The sequence below is a fragment of the Pelodiscus sinensis genome, chromosome 30, assembly GCF_052426305.1.
Source record: "Pelodiscus sinensis isolate ZL-2025 chromosome 30, ASM5242630v1, whole genome shotgun sequence".
In the NCBI taxonomy this organism is placed as follows: domain Eukaryota; kingdom Metazoa; phylum Chordata; order Testudines; family Trionychidae; genus Pelodiscus; species Pelodiscus sinensis.
Genome location: NC_143081.1, coordinates 12,521,237 through 12,538,164, shown reverse-complemented (window position 1 = coordinate 12,538,164; position 16,928 = coordinate 12,521,237). Strand labels below are relative to the sequence as shown.

At 50.5% G+C, this 16,928-nt stretch overlaps 2 protein-coding genes across 2 annotated transcripts; both read right to left on the bottom strand.

Moving 5' to 3' along the window:
* Positions 1 to 2,521: 2,521 nt before the first annotated feature.
* On the bottom strand, positions 2,522 to 3,457 carry LOC102445597 (olfactory receptor 14C36-like). The gene has a single exon (XM_025188865.3). It carries the CDS (start codon positions 3,455 to 3,457, stop codon positions 2,522 to 2,524), a length of 936 nt encoding a protein of 311 aa, XP_025044650.3.
* Positions 3,458 to 7,432: 3,975 nt separating this feature from the next.
* Positions 7,433 to 11,034, bottom strand: LOC102445838 (olfactory receptor 14C36-like). Its single transcript, XM_006131452.3, has 2 exons — positions 10,118 to 11,034; positions 7,433 to 7,574 (listed from the first exon to the last, which is right to left on the bottom strand). Exons 1-2 carry the CDS (start codon positions 11,032 to 11,034, stop codon positions 7,433 to 7,435), a joined length of 1,059 nt encoding a protein of 352 aa, XP_006131514.3.
* Between the last annotated feature and the right edge of the window lie 5,894 nt (positions 11,035 to 16,928).

Below are 16,928 nucleotides of genomic sequence, written 5' to 3'. Positions count from 1 at the left end.
CGAGGGGACCCCCCCCCCCAAGGAGAGGCTGGGAACCGTGGCCCAACTTCCCTGACCTTGCTTTGAGTTAGGGGAAGAGGAAGCTGCATCCCAAATGTGGTTTGGTTGTGCCAGGACAATGGGATGTGCCTGGAATCCGAGTGTGTTCCATAACAGGGAAAGGGAGGGGGTTGATAGCTGGGACAGTTACACTGGAGAATGACCCCAGGGGGGCAGGGAACGGGAGGCTCAGGGCAGTGGGCTGAGAGGTGGGGGGGACTCAGGACAGGAGTGTGTTGGGGGGGGGTTGGGGCTGCACTGCCCTGCTGGTGGCACCCCCTGTGGGGCAACACTGGTGAGGACGGCACTGCCCAGGGGGGAGACAGCACCAAGGTCGTGCAGCTGTAGCCCCTGGAAGGAGCTGTCTCCAGAACAGCACAACCCTCACCAACCACGGTCAGCCCCGGTAAGCCCCCCGAACCTCCCACCCTTCTTGATAGCCCTGCCCTGAGCCCTGCACCCCATCCCCTGCCCTGAGTCCTGCACCCTATACCATCCCCTGAGCCGTCTAACCCCTGCCTTCACTCGAACCTTCCAGCCCTGCCTTAAGCCCCCCCCACACCTCCCAGCCCTCACTCCTGCACCACTGCTCTGTGGAGGCAGGAAAAGAGAATAAGGGAATTTGTGTGCAGCCATCTTGGTCTTGTTAACAAGAGAGCAAGAGTCAGGCTAAGTCTGTGGCCTGACAACGCGAGAGCTGTAATCAGACCCTGCCTTTGCCTCTCGCCTCCATACGGAGATACGGATAGAACGCTGACTCTGGCAGAGACCTTGGGATAAGGAGCATCTGGGTGGAACTAAATAACTGTTAGCCATTGGTGTTTGTAATGGGAAGGAGACTAATTGTTATTGTTATTATATCTAATAGACAGTATTGAAACTGCTTCATAATTGCTTGTATTCGAAGATCTGCCTCGGAAGGGGGGCTCCCCCCCGTCCTAACCAGTTTTTCCCTTGCTGCAGCTCGTAATAAAACTGCCTCTGGCTACTTGTTGCTTAAACACAACGCAGAGTGAAGGCTTGTTTTCTTCCACAGCCCCTGCCCCTGCTGCGCCCTCCCCAAAGCCTTCCCTGATTCCTTCACCCCAACCTGAATCCTGCACCTCAGCACTTATCTTGACTCCCGCACCCTGCGCTCCCAGCTCTAAGAACCCCACACTCTGCCCTGAGCCCCCCACAGCTTCCACTTTCTGCCAGACTCCCAGCCCCCCCCAACTCCCTCATTTAAATAAGGGATGTACATTTTCATTTGAATTAAACAACAACAACAACATTACCACAGTGAAGGATTCAAAGAACTCCATGGACATCTGCCAATAGATTAAATAAAGTCACACCCATATTAAACTAATAATTTAAAATGGAACTCAACCAGACCCTTTTTAATCCTTTATTGCTGGGAAAGGAAAACCTCCCGTCTCTCAGAGAGATCTTGGATAGATGACAAAATAAACTGATACCCCCAAATTCCTACCACAGAAATCTCATTGGATCAAAGAAACAAGTCAGCGAAGGGACATACACCAACAGGAAAAGGCAAATACAGAAGCAAAACTTCTCATACTGCAACCACAATTTTATTCCAAAAAAGAGAAGAGGCCGAGATTTCACGAAGACAACTAGTGACTTAGCTGCGGCTGGTGATCTATTGTGCAAAATCGTAGAGTCTTAGAATTCTAGGGTAGGAGGAGACCTCAGGAGTAATCAAGTCCAGCCCCGGCACAAAGCAGGACCAACCCCAAATCAAATGTCCCAGTCAGGGCTCTGTCAAGCCGGAAATTAAACACCTCTAGGGATGGAGATTCCACCCACTCACTAGGAATCCCATCCTAGTGCTTCCCCACTCTCCTTGGGAAATGGTTTTTCTTAATATCCAACCTAGACCTCCCCCACTGCAACTTGAGACCATTGATCCTTGTTCTGCCATCTGTCACCACTGAGATCAGCCTCTCGCCAGTCTCTTTGGAACCCCCCTGAAGGAAGTTGAAGGCTGCTATCAAATCCCCCCTCACTCTGCTCTTCTGTGGACTAAAAAAGCTCAAATCTCCCAGCCTCTCCTCAGAAGTCATGTCCTCCCGCCCCAGAATTTTTTTCATTTCTGGGCTTTCTCCAGGGTGCCCACATCCTTTCTGTAGTGGGGGCCCCAGAACTGGACACACTACTCCAGATGTGGCCTCCCCAGTGCTGAATAAAGGGGAATAGTCACTTCCCTGGATCTGCTGGCAATGCTCCTTCTAATTCACCCTAATATGCCATTGGGTTTCTTGAAGACAAGGGCACCCTGTTGACTCATGTTGTGCAACTGTGATATTAAATCCTTGTGAAAGAGGAACAGGTGTGTATCTAGATGGGGGTGAATGAGGAGCGCAATCTGCTCCCATTTACATGGGTCTAATTCTAAATTAATCCATCTAAGTTCAGCGGCGCTAGACCACATTGCATAAAGAAGCTGAGGCTGCAATCACAAGCACTGAAGGATGTGTCACTTCCTGAAGATTAACCTCCACCCCATCAGTTTCTTCAAGGCAGCCTTGATCTCCTTGTTCCTCATGCTGTAGATGACTGGATTCAGCATGGGAGGCACCACGGCGTAGAGAACACCCACCACGAGATCCAGATTAGATGCTGAGCTGGAGGGGGGTTTCAGGTAGGCAAACACACCGGTGAAAAGTAACAAGGAGACGACTGTGAGGTGGGGGAGGCAGGTGGAGAAGGCTTTGTGCCGGCCCTGCTCCGAGGGGATTCTCAGCACCGCTCTGAAGATCTGAACATAAGACACAAGGATGAAAACAAAGCAGTGTAAACCTAAAAACACACTAAAGCCAATAAGCGCAATTTCACTGAGGTCCAAGTCAGAGCAGGCCAGCTTGAGGAGCTGGGGGATTTCACAGAAGAACTGGTTGATGACGTTGGACTGGCAGAAGGGTAACATGAAGGTGTTCCCAGTGTGCAGGGCAGAGTAGACAATACCAGCGAGCCAAGCACTGGCGGCCATTTGACCACAGGCTCTCCTGTTCATCACCCGTTCGTAATGCAGGGGCTGGCAGATGGCGACATATCGGTCATAGGCCATGACGGTGAGTACAGCAAGATCAGTTGAAGTGAAGACAAAAAAGAGAAAGACTTGGGCAACACAGGCTGGGTAGGAAATAGACCTGGTGTCCAGGAGTGAGTTGACCATGGATTTGGGGATGGTGACAGAGATGGAGCCGAGGTCTAGGATGGACAGATTCACCAGGAAGAAGTACATGGGGGTGTGAAGATGGTGGTCGAGGGCTCTGGCTGAGATGATGAGAAGGTTCCCCACCAGGGTTGCTAGATAAATCAATAGAAAAACCACAAAGTGCAAAATCTGCAGCTCCCGGATGTCAGAGAATCCCAGGAGAAGGAACTCGGTCACAGTGCTTCGGTTGGACATTTTCTTTTTCAGCACATTGTGTGATGGGCGAAGAGGGAAGGACATAGACAGGGGTGGGGATTAGAGTCCTCTTGGTGCTATCTCAGAGTGAGAGTCCCAAAGGCACACAAGCTCTCCTCTTTTGCATTCCCCAGGTGTGGTGAGTTACCAGATGGGTGTTAATTGGCCTGGATCCTCGACAATCTGCCGAGATGCATCTGTTTGCACCATCTGAGGATCGGGCTCAGGATGGGGCTGGATAAAATGCAGAGCAGAGGATGGAGCAAAGCTCAATCCCAATGCAACCGCTTTGGGTCATCATAGGGTGACAATATTTCTGTAGGCTGAGTACGGGATGCCTGGTCAGATTGTTAGGATTCCAGTGAGTTCAATGGCAACCAATTGTACAAACTTTCCAACGTCAAGCTGATGGAACACCTGTTAAAAAGAACAAATGGTGTCGTTGGCTTCTTCTAATTGACTTTCTTATGTTTAAGGCTTTGGGGTTCAAACAAAACCCACCACACACTTGCACGCCTCTCTCCCATGTGGGGATGAGTGACTGACCCTACCCTTCTTTGCTGCCCCTCTCTGCCCTCCACGCCCCGCTGGGCTCCCAGGATTGACCCATTTTCCTGGTACCTGACACAGCATCTTCTTGAGGCCACATGCGGGAGAGTGTGTGGAGGTGCAGGGTCACATATCCCCTCCCCAGATTCCTGACAGGTGTGTAACCAGAATGTGGCCGGTAGTGGATTTTTGGGGGAAAGGGATGGGTGCAGCCCCAGCCACAGGAGAGAAGTGGAGGGGGGGAGAAAGAATGATGAGGCAGAGCTCATCTCTTCTCCTCCACCCACCACCCTTCCCCTATGGCTGGATGCCTCTTGTCCCTTCCTGATGTGATGGTGATAAAAGGCAGGTCACAGCTCCAGGTTGCTGCTGGCCACTGAGATTACCCAGCCAGCTCCTGTTCCCTGGATACAGTGTGGGCAGGACAGGGTTAAGCCCTAAGGATGCCTTGGGCACCAGGACGTCTGGTCACATGAGCTAGTAACGCTCGTGGGCCTCTCTGCTGCGTCATTTACCTCAGCCGCTTCCTGCCTGCGCAGGGCCGTGGGTCTGGGGACAGGCCCGACGAGGAACAGAACAGAACATCTCTGGTCATCCCCGACAGCGCCCCCAGCTCACACCCCTCCAGCGCATTATGGACAATCTGCAACCTGACCTGGTAAACCAGCCCCCCTCCTCCGCACAGGCCTCGGAACAGGCCAGTCCTCACCTGCAGGCAGCTCCCAACCTGAAAAAAATTCAATCCAGCAACTGCACAGCACACCCCCATTCTACTCACCCAGGAGCCCAGCCCTGCAATAAAGCGCATTGCCGACTCTGTCCACACATCTACACAAGTGACCCCATCATGGTCCTCACCATGTCAGCTACCACATCAAGGATGCAGACAACTGCACATTCGCCAATGTGATCTATGCCAGCAAGTGCCAGCAATGCCCCTCGGCCGTGTGCATTGGCCAAACCAGTCTCTGCGACAAAGGAGACATGGACACACGTCAGACATCAGAAACAGTAACGCACAGAAACCTGTGGGGGAGCATTTTAACCTGCCTGTGCACTCAGTCCTGGATTTAAAAGTCGCCCTTCTTCTAAAAAGGAATGTCACCAGCCAAGTACAGAGAGACTCTACAGAACTGGAATTTATCGACAGATTTGAGACCACTACCCTGGCCTGGACATTACCTGGTCGATGCATTGCACAGCCTCCTGCCGCATCAAATGCCATGTATGGGACACATCCAGCCCACTTAATTAGCCTCATTGACACGGGTCCTACAGTGGACAAGGACTGCTTCTGCTGTTCTATAGAGCTCTTGGCTTCTCTCATTTCCACTCCCATTCACCTGAGGAACCGGGTTTTGCCCACGCAAGATCATGACCCCATCTCTATATTGTGGTTAGTCTCCGAGTTGCCACGGAACCACTCTTTCCTGTTAGTACATGTCTGCCTGGTGCCTCATCCACAGTGTGTGTAGCCAGCGGCAGGGTGGAACAAAGGAGATGGAGCTAAAGCAAGAGATGTCGCTGCTAAACCCACCGAGCTCCTCTGTGTCTGCAGGATGGGCTAAGAGACACAGGCTGCGGCAGGGGTCTTCCAGTCGCTCTTTTCCAGTCAGTTTTACCATCCAATGGGGGTCCCATAGATCAAGTGGGTTCAGATTTCAGAATTATTGGACAACATGAACGTTTCCAACCCAGTTTCAAGCTAGCTCCCAGTGTGGGGGAATCGTATGCAAATTATTTCAGAAGAATTCACGGGTTTTAGCTGAAGACATTTCCCCGGGAAATGCATGATTCTTGAAACACAAGCTTCAGAGGGGCAGCTGTGTTCATCTGTAACTTTAAAAATGATGTGTGGTCCTGTGGCACTTAAGAGACTAATAAATATATAGATATAAATTCATGAACTTTCTTGGACAAAAACCACTTCCACAGATTAAACAGCTTTTACCCCTGGAAGCTCAGGAATCTATCTATCTATCCCCATACACCCCCTCCATCCATCCATCCATCCATCCCCATACACCCCCTCCATCCATCCATCCATCCATACACCCCCTCCATCCATCCATCCATCCATACACCCCCTCCATCCATCCCCACACCCCCTCTATCTATCTATCTATCTATCTATCTTAGTCTCTAAGGTTATGTCTACACTACCACCCTAGTTCGAACTAAGTTGCCACAGAACTACTCGATGTTTTGAAACACAAAGACACGTCTTGGAAAATTTAAAACGTAAAAAAAATTTTGGCCCTCAGTTCAATGAAAATTTGTCAGGATTCTACAATATCTGCCGTGAGCCAGTTCTCACTAAACTAAAACTGGCTGGCATATTTGGACTGGCGGAAGGGTGACATGAAGATGTTCCCAAATCAAAAAGTTTGGGTTTCACACAATTGCTGTAACAGGGTCCCTTGTTCTCAGCTGGGGGAAGAAGAATACCAGCCCCGTGAAGCTCTCAAAGCTGGAGTGAGTGCTGTGACCAGTCCTGCAGCGTTCCCTTCGTAACTCGAGTCTAGTATGAAATGGCCCCCAGCTAGCCGCCCCTAAACAGAGTTAGCGGAAGTCACACACTCACCATGCTGGGCTTTGCCGGACAGTCCCCAGCTTGGAATCTATTTCACCACCAGGATTCTCAGTCGCTGCCTAGGCACGGACCGGCCAGTGATGCCCCAGCGTGGTCGCCTTGCCTTGCACTTCCAGCATGTCTTGTGAGCGCTGGGTCTCTGCAGTTCCTGGCAGGCAGGGACCTGCCCCACAGATGGCCGCTCCCAGCTCTTCCTCAGTCAGGCTGGGCCCGGCAGCGATGGAGTAAAAAGGAGAAATCCCCTCCCTGCTCTGACCTGCTCCTGGATGCTACAAGCTGCCAACATGGCCCCAGCTTGTTCTGGGGTAAATAGCCAACTCCGGTCTCCAGGGCGGGGAGATCTCACCCAGCAGCAAACCGCCCTGACAGGATGCTTCTGCCACCTCTCACTCCCTGAGGGAACAGCCCCACGTGCCCTGCGATGGCAGCGGCCCTGGGAGGACCCTGGCTGCAGACAGAGCCGGGCTGAAGCCCAAAGGGGATGAAGGAGATTGCAGAATGAACTCTGTGTGGGGAGCAGAGATGTGATCTGCTGCAGCTCAGAGCCTGGTGGCCCGACAGTCCTGGCTGGCCTGGAGCAGCCTGGGCCTCCCTCAGCCCCACAGACTCTGCTCTGGGGGAGCAGAGACGTTGGGTCTCCTGCGTTCCTGGAATTCCAGGGCTGGCAGTGACCTCAGGAGTCATCGAGTCCAGCCCCCTGCCCAAAGCAGGACCAACCCCAACTCAATCATCCCAGCCAGGGCTTGGTCATGCTGGGACAGGTGGGGCTGTCATCCATCCTCCCAGTCAGGTGTAGGGTCCCAGGCAGAGACTGACAGAAGCGCCTCCTCTCCTCAGCCATGGGATGCGGCCCCAAGAACGTAAGAGCAGCCAGACTGAACCAGACGAACGATCCATCCAGGTTTACAGGATTGGCCGACAAAGATTTTCTTTGTCACCCAATCCCTGTCTTGCCAGCCGCTTTTTGTGGACAAACTGCTGATTCGGCAAAACGCAGCGGCCATTTTTATTCAAATGAAGCGCGGGAGATTTAAATCCCCGCTTCATTTGCATTGTCTGTATGTCTACTTTACATCCCTCTAGTGACAAAGGGATGTAGACCAGACATACCCTCTGTGTCCTCTAGTTCCTATATTATGGAAACAAGTGATCACCACTCATGATTTTTAGACCTCTATCATAGCCCCACTCAGTCTCCTCTTTTCTACTGAAAAGTCCCAGTCACTTTAGCCTGTCTTCATATGGGACCCATTCCAAACCTCTAATCATTTTAGTTGCTCTTTTCTAATGCCAAAATATTTTTTTTGAGGTGAGGAGACCACATATGTATGCAGTATTCAAGATGTGGGTGTACTATAGTTTTATATAGGGGCAGTAAGATATTCTTCAACTTATTTTCTATTCCTTTTTAAATAATTCCTAGCATCCTAAATGCCTTTTTGACTGTCGCTGCACACTACATGGACGTCTTCAGAAAACTATCCACGATGACTCCAAGATCTCTTTCCTGATTCATTGTAGCTAAATTAGCCCCCATCATATTGTACGTACAGTTGGGGTTATTTTTTCCAATGTGCATTACTTAACACTTATCCACATTAAATTTCATTTGCCATTTTGTTGCCCAATCACTCAGTTTGGTGAGATCTTTTTGAAGTTCTTCACAGTCTGCTTTCCTCTTGACTATCTTGAACTGCAAACTTTGCCACCTCACTGTTGACCCCTTTCTCTAGATCGTTTATGAATAAGTTGAATAGGATTAATCCTAGGACTGACCTTTGGGGAACACCACTAGTTACACCTCTCAATTCTGAAATTTACCATTTATTCCACCCTTTTGTTTTCTGTCTTTTAAGCAGTTCTCAGTACATGAAAGGATCTTCCCTCTTATCCCATGACAACCTAATTTACCCAACAGGGACTTTGGTGAGGGACTTTGCAAAGGTTTTCTGGAAATTGAAGTATTTAGCTCCGTTTTGAACCCTGTTAAAGTCCTAACCTTCATCAATTCCTCTGGCAAGGAGTTCCACAGTTTAACTGCATGCTGAGTGAAGTAAAGCTTCCTTTGGTTTGTTCTAAACCTGCTGCCTATTCATTTCACTGGGTGATCCCGAGTTCTTATACTGTGGGAATCGGTAAATAACTTTTCTCTATTCACTTTTTCCACACCAGAAACAGGGTCCATCTATCAAGGCAGGGGGTAGTATCTTTGGATACAGACCAGCGAAGCTAGTGAGGCTGGCTTTCACAGGGGCTGATACACTATTTCACCATCTCTTCATAATACAGAGACCTGGATGAAGGGCTGGAAGTCCTTAGGAAGCATTGCAAGAGCTTTATCTTCTAAAATACCATAAGAAGAACAGTGTTCATTGGTTCATTCCTTCCTTCCTTCCTTCATTCTTTTAATCAAAAGTATAGATAATTATATAAGTGCCTGAATGCCCTAATCAATGTAGGGTTCTAGGAAGGACTCCGCCCAGTCTCAGTTAACAAGTCCTGGGCTCCGTCTGATGATCAGGCTGGATCAACAGTCACTGTGTCCTGGTCTGGGATCAAGGCATAACTAGTTAACAGGGGCTACAGGATCAGGCCCTCATTCAGGGTGGGCCAGCAAACAAGCGATTCATGAATATAAGTCTGTGATCCCAGGCCCCAGTTCACGTCAGGACAGTGAATCATAGAACCGAGGACTGGCAGAGACCTCAGGAGTCACCGAGTCCAGCCCCCTGCCCAAGCGGGACCAGCCCCAACTCAATCATCCCAGCCAGAGCTTGGTCAAGCTGGGACTTAAACACCTCTAGAGATGGAGATTCCACCCCCTCCCTAGGGAACCCATCCCAGGGCTTCCCCACCCGCCTAGGGAAATGGATTTTCCTAATATCCAACCTAGACCTCCCCCACTGAAACTTGAGCCCATTGCTCCTCGTTCTCTCATCTACCACCACTGAGAACAGCCTCTCCCCATCCTCTTTGGAACCCCCCTTCAGGTTGCTAAATGCCGCTCTCAAATCCCCCCTCGCTCTTCTCTTCTGCAGATTCAACAAACCCAAATCCCTTTCTGACTCTCCTTGTAAGTCACGTGCTCCAGCTCCTCAATGATTTTCATTACCCTGCATTGGAGCCTCTCCAATGTGTCCACATCCTTTCCATAGTGTGGGCCCCAGAACTGGACGCGATACTCCAGAGGTGGCCTCACCAGTGCTGAATAAAGGGGAATCATCACTTCCCTAGATCTACTGGCCATGCTCCTCCTAATGCACCCTAACCTGCCATTGGGCTTCTTGACTACAAGGGCAGCCTGATGACTCATGTTGTGCCACTGTGCTATTAAATCCCTGCGAGAGAGGGACAGGTGTGTGTCCAGACTGAGGTGTGTGAGGAGCAAATTCTGCTCACATTTACACTGGTCTAATGCTAAATTAACCCATTTAAGTCCTGCGGCGCTAGTCCACATTGCATAAAGAAGCTGAGTCTGCAATCACAAGCACTGAGGGGCATTTCACTTGGAGATTAACCTCCACCCCATCAGTTTCTTCAGGGCAGCTTTGAGCTCCTGGTTCCTCAGGCTGTAGATGACCGGATTCAGCATGGGGGGCACCACGGCGTAGAGAACACCCACCAAGAGGTTGAGATTAGGTGCTGAACTAGAGGGGGGTTTCAGGTAGGCAAACACAGCTGTGAAAAGTAACAAGGAGACCACAGCGAGGTGGGGGAGGCAGGTGGAGAAGGCTTTGTGCCGGCCCTGCTCCGAGGGGATTCTCAGCACCGCTCTGAAGATCTGAACATACGACACAAACATAAAAACAAAGCAATTCACAACTAAAAACACACCACAGGAAATGACCCCAAGTTCACTGAGGTAGGAGTCGGAGCAGGCCAGCTTGAGGAGCTGGGGGATTTCACAGAAGAACTGGTTGACGACGTTGGACTGGCAGAAGGGTAACGTGAAGGTGCTCCCAGTGTGCAGGGCAGAGTAGACAATACCAGCAATCGAGGCACCGGCGGCCATGTGGACACAAGCTCTTCTGTTCATCACTCTCTCGTAGTGCAGCGGGTAGCAGATGGCGACGTATCGGTCGTAGGCCATGACGGTGAGCAAGGCAAAATCAGTTGAAGTAAAGACTAAAAAAAGGAAGACTTGGGCAACACATCCAGCATAGGAAATCACCCTTGTGTTCAGGAGAGAGTTGGCCATGGATTTGGGGACAGTGACGGAGATGGAGCTGAGGTCCAGGATGGACAGCTTCATAAGGAAGAAGTACATGGGGGTGTGAAGACGATGGTCGAGGACGATGGCTGAGATGATGAGAAGGTTCCCCACCAGGGCTGCCAGGTAAAGTACCAGGAACACCACAAAGTGCAAAACCTGCAGCTCCCGGATGTCTGAGAACCCCAGGAGCAGGAACTCGGTCACGGTGCTTCGGTTGGACATTTTCTTCCTCAGTTCACAGTGTGATGGCTGCGGAGGGAAGGACACAGACAGCGGCAGGGATTAGTGCAGGATACTGAGTCCCCTCCGTGCTATCTCAGACTGAGAGTCCCAGTGGCACACGACACCCCCCCACTTGCATTCACTCAGCTCCTTGGCAATCTACTGGCTCCTCGACAATCTATCGAATCGTATCCACTTGCCCCATCTGAACATCAGGCTCAGGACGTGGCTGGATAAAATGCAGACTGGAGGATGGAACAAAGCACAATCCCAACCCAACCGCTTTACCCGAGATGGCTCCGTTCCTGCCACCAACAGGAGGCCCCAGATTCGGGCATGAAACTAAAATACCGACGCTGCCCGCTCTCTGCTTTCTCCTTAAAACTGGCATAATCTCACTCCAGAGCTTGCATGACAGCTCCTGTGCGATACGTCCTCAGTCACACCGCGGGAACATCCTGCTGCCTGTTTATGAATGAAATTAGGATGTAAAGTTCCTCTCCCACGTCCAGCCATGGTTGGGCCCTTCACAGGGTGACCATATTTCTCAAGGCTGATGATGGGACACCCAGTCAAACGGCTCATATTCAAGCGAGCAAAACGTCCAATAGTCGTACAAACATTCACATATCAAGCAGATGAGATGCCTGTTGAAACGGGGGGAAATGGTGTCATTGGCGTCTTCCAGTTTACTTTCTTATCTTTAAGGCATTAGGCTTGAAACTCAACCCCACACACTCCCACACGCCCCTCTCCTGGGCAGATGAGTGGCTGATCCAGCTCTTCCTGCCTGCCCCTCTTCGCCCTCCACGCCTGGCTGGGCTCCCAGGACAGACCCACTTTTCCTGGTACCTGGCACCGTGTCTTCCTGGGGCAACGTGTGGAAGAGCGTGTGTGTGTCGGGGGGCAGGGTCACATACCCCCTCCCTGGATTCCTGCCACAGGTGTCACCAGAATGTGGCTGGTAGCAGCTTTTTGGGTCCTGTGGGGGGGAAAGGGATGGGCGCAGCCCTAGCCACAGGAGGAGAGGTGGGGGAGAAAGGTTGATGGGGCAGAGCTCATCTCTTCTCCTCTAACCAATACCCTTCCCCCCGCTTCTGGATGCCCCTTGTTCCTTCCTGCCCTCACTTTGAAAGGCAGCTCAGACCCCCAGGCTCCCACTAGCCACCGAGATAACCCAGCCGCCTCCTCTCCCCTGGCGCCAGCACGGGCAGGACGGGGTTAAGCCCTAAGGATGCCTTGGGCACCAGGATGTCTGGTCACACGAGCTAGTAATACTCGGTGACCTTTCTGCCGCGTCATTTACTTCAGCCGCTTCCTGCCTGCGCAGGGCCGTGGGTCTGAGGACAGGCCCAACGAGGAACAGAACAGAACATTTTTGGTCGTCCCTATCCCCTCCTGCACATCATTAACCCTCTGCAACCTATCCCGGAAAATGACCCCTCCCTCTCACAGGCCGTGGGGGACAGGCCAGTTCTCGCCTATAGACAGCCCCCAACCTGAAACAAATTCTGTCCAGCATCCCGACAGCACAGCACAGAATAGCACAGGAACCTAGCCCTGAAATAAACCCCTGTCAGGACTCCTTCCCCACTCTGACTCTATAAATGCAGAAGTTGGGGCCCGCAAAAGGACCCCAAAACCTTCTCTTTCCAGGCATTGGTAAGAAACTTCCCCCCAAAATCTAACAACCTAGATTTTGGGGATAAAAGATCCACTGCCACCACCCAAGTAATAATAAAGAAACCAGGGCGATACCACTTGGGAAATCTCACCCCTAAAGTACAAACCAGGACACACAAATTCCCCAATACCAGGTTAATAAAGGAAAAGAGAAAGAACGTTTATTATCACCCAATATTCTCGTTGCAAGCATAATAACTAGATGGAAAAGCCACAAATTAATATACTCATGGGGGAAATCCCACCATAGACCTAGAACTTAGTTACAAAGGAGTGGAAAACCCATTTTTAAATGCACAGACATCAGATCCTATCCCAAAACGATAAAAGCTAACGGATTTATCTAAACTTTACCCTACTTACAGCTAGTGAATTCTTTTCTTGGAGGGAGACATTTTGTCTGACCTTTCAGTAGCTGGAAAGAAATTGCCCAGGAGAAAGGAGAGAAAAACCAAAAATTCCTTTGTCCCAGCTTGAAATTCCTACCTACATTCCTATTGGCCAATTCTACCTGGGTTAGGTATAGTTAACCCCTTAGTCCCCAGACTGCTGGCCATCTCTCATGATCATAACAACCTCATTGCCAACTCTGTCGAAACATCGACACAACTGACCCCATCACAGGACCTCACCACATCAGCCACCGCCTCAGGGGCTCAGACAACTGCACATCCACCAGCGTGTTCTATGCCATTCGTACCAGCAATGCCCCTTGGCCGTGTGCATTGGCCAAACCAGTCTCTCTGTGGCTATGTCTAGACTGCACGCTTCTTTCGAAAGAGAAATCCGCTTTTTCGAAAGAGAGCACCCAGCGAGTCTGGATGCTCTCTTTCGAAGACGGCCTCTTTACATTGAAGAACGCCTTCTTTCGAAAGAGGAACTTTCGAAAGAAGGCGTTCTTCCTCTTGAAATGAGGTTTACCGCCATCAAAAGAAAAGCCGCGTTCTTTCGAAATAATTTCGAAAGAACGCGGCTTGAGTCTGGACGCAGGGGAAGTTTTTTCGGGAAAAGGCTACTTTTCCCGAAAAAACCCCTGAGTCTGGACACGGCCTGTGTGTCAAAGGAGAAATGAAAAAAAATAGTCTGGTAGCCCTTAAAAGACTAACTAAACACGTAGAAGGTATCATGAGCTTTCGTGGGCACAGCCCATTTCTTCAGACGACCGGAGTGTTGGATGTCCAGAAACAAAATGAATAGTGGAGAAGGGAGGGGAGGGTAAGGAAAAAAATGGGAGAGGGGAACAAGAAGCGGCAGTGGGTATATAAATACAAATACAACTGAGCTGGTATGTAACGGGCAAAACTAATAGTAAAAAACACTTACAGAATGGATAGTTGAAAGAAACAGATAAGGACCATGAGTTAGCAATTAGAGAGGAAGAGTACTAACACCAGAATCTACACAGACAAGGAGCCATTGGCACCTTCTTTGGTTGGTGGGTTGATCATGTCCCAGCCAACCGGCATCTGAGTTCCAACCATTAGTATGAGAATTAAACTTGTGAATGAATTGTAGTTCCAACTCTTCCCTGTGTATTTGGCTTGTGGTATTGGTCTGTGACAAAACAGCCACCTGAAGATCTCTTAATGAATGACCAGGCAGATTAAAGGGTTCACCAACAGCTTTCTATGCATTCCCTTTCCGGAGATCTGATTTGTGGCTATTGATTCTTTCCCGTAGGGACTGTCCAGATTGGCCAATACATATCACCAGGGCTCGCCCGTGGCGAGTAGATTGTAACCTGAAAGAGTTGGGTTCGGGCGATCGGCACATGCGCAGATCGCCAGACAGCGCAGCTGGCGAATGGGGCTCACCGCGGTTCGGCGAGCCCTGCATATCACAGTGGGGCATTGCTGGCATTTGATGGCATCGATCACATTAGTGGATGTGCAGTTCAATGAGCCGTTGATTTGGTGGCTGAAGTGGTTGGCTCCAGTGATGTATTTGCTTGTATAAATGTGTGGGCAGAGTTGGCACCGGGGCTGATTGCAGGGCAGTGTTCCTGGATGCCGATTCTAAACCCACTGAGCTCAGCCATGTCCACGGGCTGGGCTAAGAGAGACGGGCTGTGGCCGGGAGCTTCCATTCACTCTTCTCCTGTCAACACACCAGGATGTTTAATTCCTACCTGACCACTTTGCTGCTCGCTCAGCTTTACCATTCAACTGGCGTCCCTTTGACAGGGCAATGCACACCGATGCATAGCGCAACGGGGTTCAGATTTGAGTATTATTGGGCAATATGAACGTTTCCACCCTGGCTTCTCACTAACATTCGAATTTGGGGGATTGTGCTCAAATTGTTTCCAAGGAGTCCTCAGTTCTTAGAACACAAATTTCCGAGGAGCAGTCGTGTTCCTCTGTAGCTTTAGAAACAACACGTCATCCTGTGGCACTTAAGAGACTAACAAATATATAGATACAGAATCATGAACTTTCTTGGACAAAAACGACTTGGATGAAATGAGTTTTACACCCGGCCTCAGGATTCAATCAATCTGTCTATCTATCTAGCTATCTAACTTCGTCGCTAAGGCTAGGTCTGCACACTGCATTTTGTGTAGTTTTTTTCGATTCTTTTGTTGGAAGAGGCTTTTCCAATATTTGGCCATCTAGACTGGGCCAAATGTCAGGAAAACCCCTCTTTCAGAACCCCCTTATTCCTTATGGAACGAGGAATACAGTGCCTTGCGAAGGGGCACGTTTGTTTGTGGAGGGGCATACACATTCCCTGGATATGGAACAGTTCTTCAAAACTGGGTTTTGTAGACATAGCTTTAAGTGCCACAGGACTGCTCGTTGTCTGGAAACACAAGAGATGACTTGGAAAATTGAAAACATTTTTTTCCCCAGTTTAATGAAAATTTTTCCCACAATTAACCGTAGGCCGGTTCTCAATGAACTAAACCTGGCTGGTGTCTTCGGACTGGTAGAAGGGTGACGTGGAGATGTTCCCAAATAAATAACTTTGGATATCACACAATTGCAGTAAGAAGGCCGCTTGTTCTCTGCTGGGGAAAGAAAAATAACTCTCCCAGAAAAGCTCTAAAAGGTGGAGTGAGTGCTGTGAACAGCCCTGCAGCGTTCCCTTCGTAACTGGAGTCTAGTATGAAATGGCCCCCAGCTAGTCGCCCCTAAGCAGGGTTAGCAGAAGTAACACACTCACCGTGCTGGGTTTTGCCAGACAGTCCCCAGCCTGGGATCAATTTCACCACCAGGATTCTCAGTTGCTACCCAGCCATGGACCTGCCAGTGTGTCTTGTGAGTTGCTGGGTCTCTGCAGTTCCTGACAGGCAGGGACCGGCCCCACAGATGGCCACTCCCAGCTCCTCCTCTGGCAGGCTTCTCTGAGAGGCGATAGAGTAAAGAGGAGAAATCTCCCCTCCCGTCCCCGCTCTGAAACTGCTCCCAGCTGGTGCACGCTGCAAATAGGGCCCCAGCTTGTTCTGGGGCTAAATAGCCGACTCCGGTCTCCATGGCGGGGAGATCTCACCCAGCAGCAAACTGCCTGCCATGCAAACCGCTGCCCCTCAACTCCCGAGGGGAACAGTGTCATGTGCCCCGCGATGGCAGCCGCCCTGGAGGGACCCTGGCTACAGACAGAGCCGGGCTGAATCCCAAAAGGGAGTGAGGGAGATTGCAGAATGAACTCTGTATGTGTAGATCAGATCTGACCTGGTACAACTCAGAGCCCTGTGACCCTACAGCCTAGGCTGGCCTGGAGCAGCCTGGTCCCTCCTGAACCCCACAGACTCTGCTCTGGGAGAGCAGGGATGTTTGGTCAAGTCGAGACTTAAATCCTTCCTTTGGGGGCTGCACCAGATGCTCGAGGGATGCGATCCCCAGAGGACCTCACAGGCTGGCCCATGTTTTGACGAGGGCCACGAAGAAGCAGCCAGAGGCAAACTCCGCATCCTAAACTGGTGTTAACTGATCCAGTCCCATTGAGTTATGAGGAAGCTGCAGGTTCCTCCTTGGATGTAAATGGAGCTGCTTCGATTTCTGTTACCTGGGGATCTGGCCCTAGGACTCCCCAGGGACCTGTCATAGAATCATAGATCCCAGGGCTGGCAGAGACCTCAGGAGTCATCGAGTCCATCCCCCTGCCCAAAGGGAACCTGTTCTCACTGGAGCTGCTGCTGATTTGCACCACCTCTGGTTCTTGACCTTCTATGCAAATGGATCTATGGCTGCGTCTCATTAACAATAATT

Excerpts from the sequence above, each read along its gene's own strand:
- LOC102445597 (XM_025188865.3), bottom strand. The coding sequence starts at position 3,457 with ATGTCCAACCGAAGCACTGTGACCGAGTTCCTTCTCCTGGGATTCTCT.
- LOC102445838 (XM_006131452.3), bottom strand. The coding sequence starts at position 11,034 with ATGTCCAACCGAAGCACCGTGACCGAGTTCCTGCTCCTGGGGTTCTCA. Across the intron at positions 7,575-10,117 it reads AAGAAACTGATGGGGTGGAG|TTTGTCCACAAAAAGCGGCT; the intron begins GTTAATCTCCAA and ends CCGAATCAGCAG.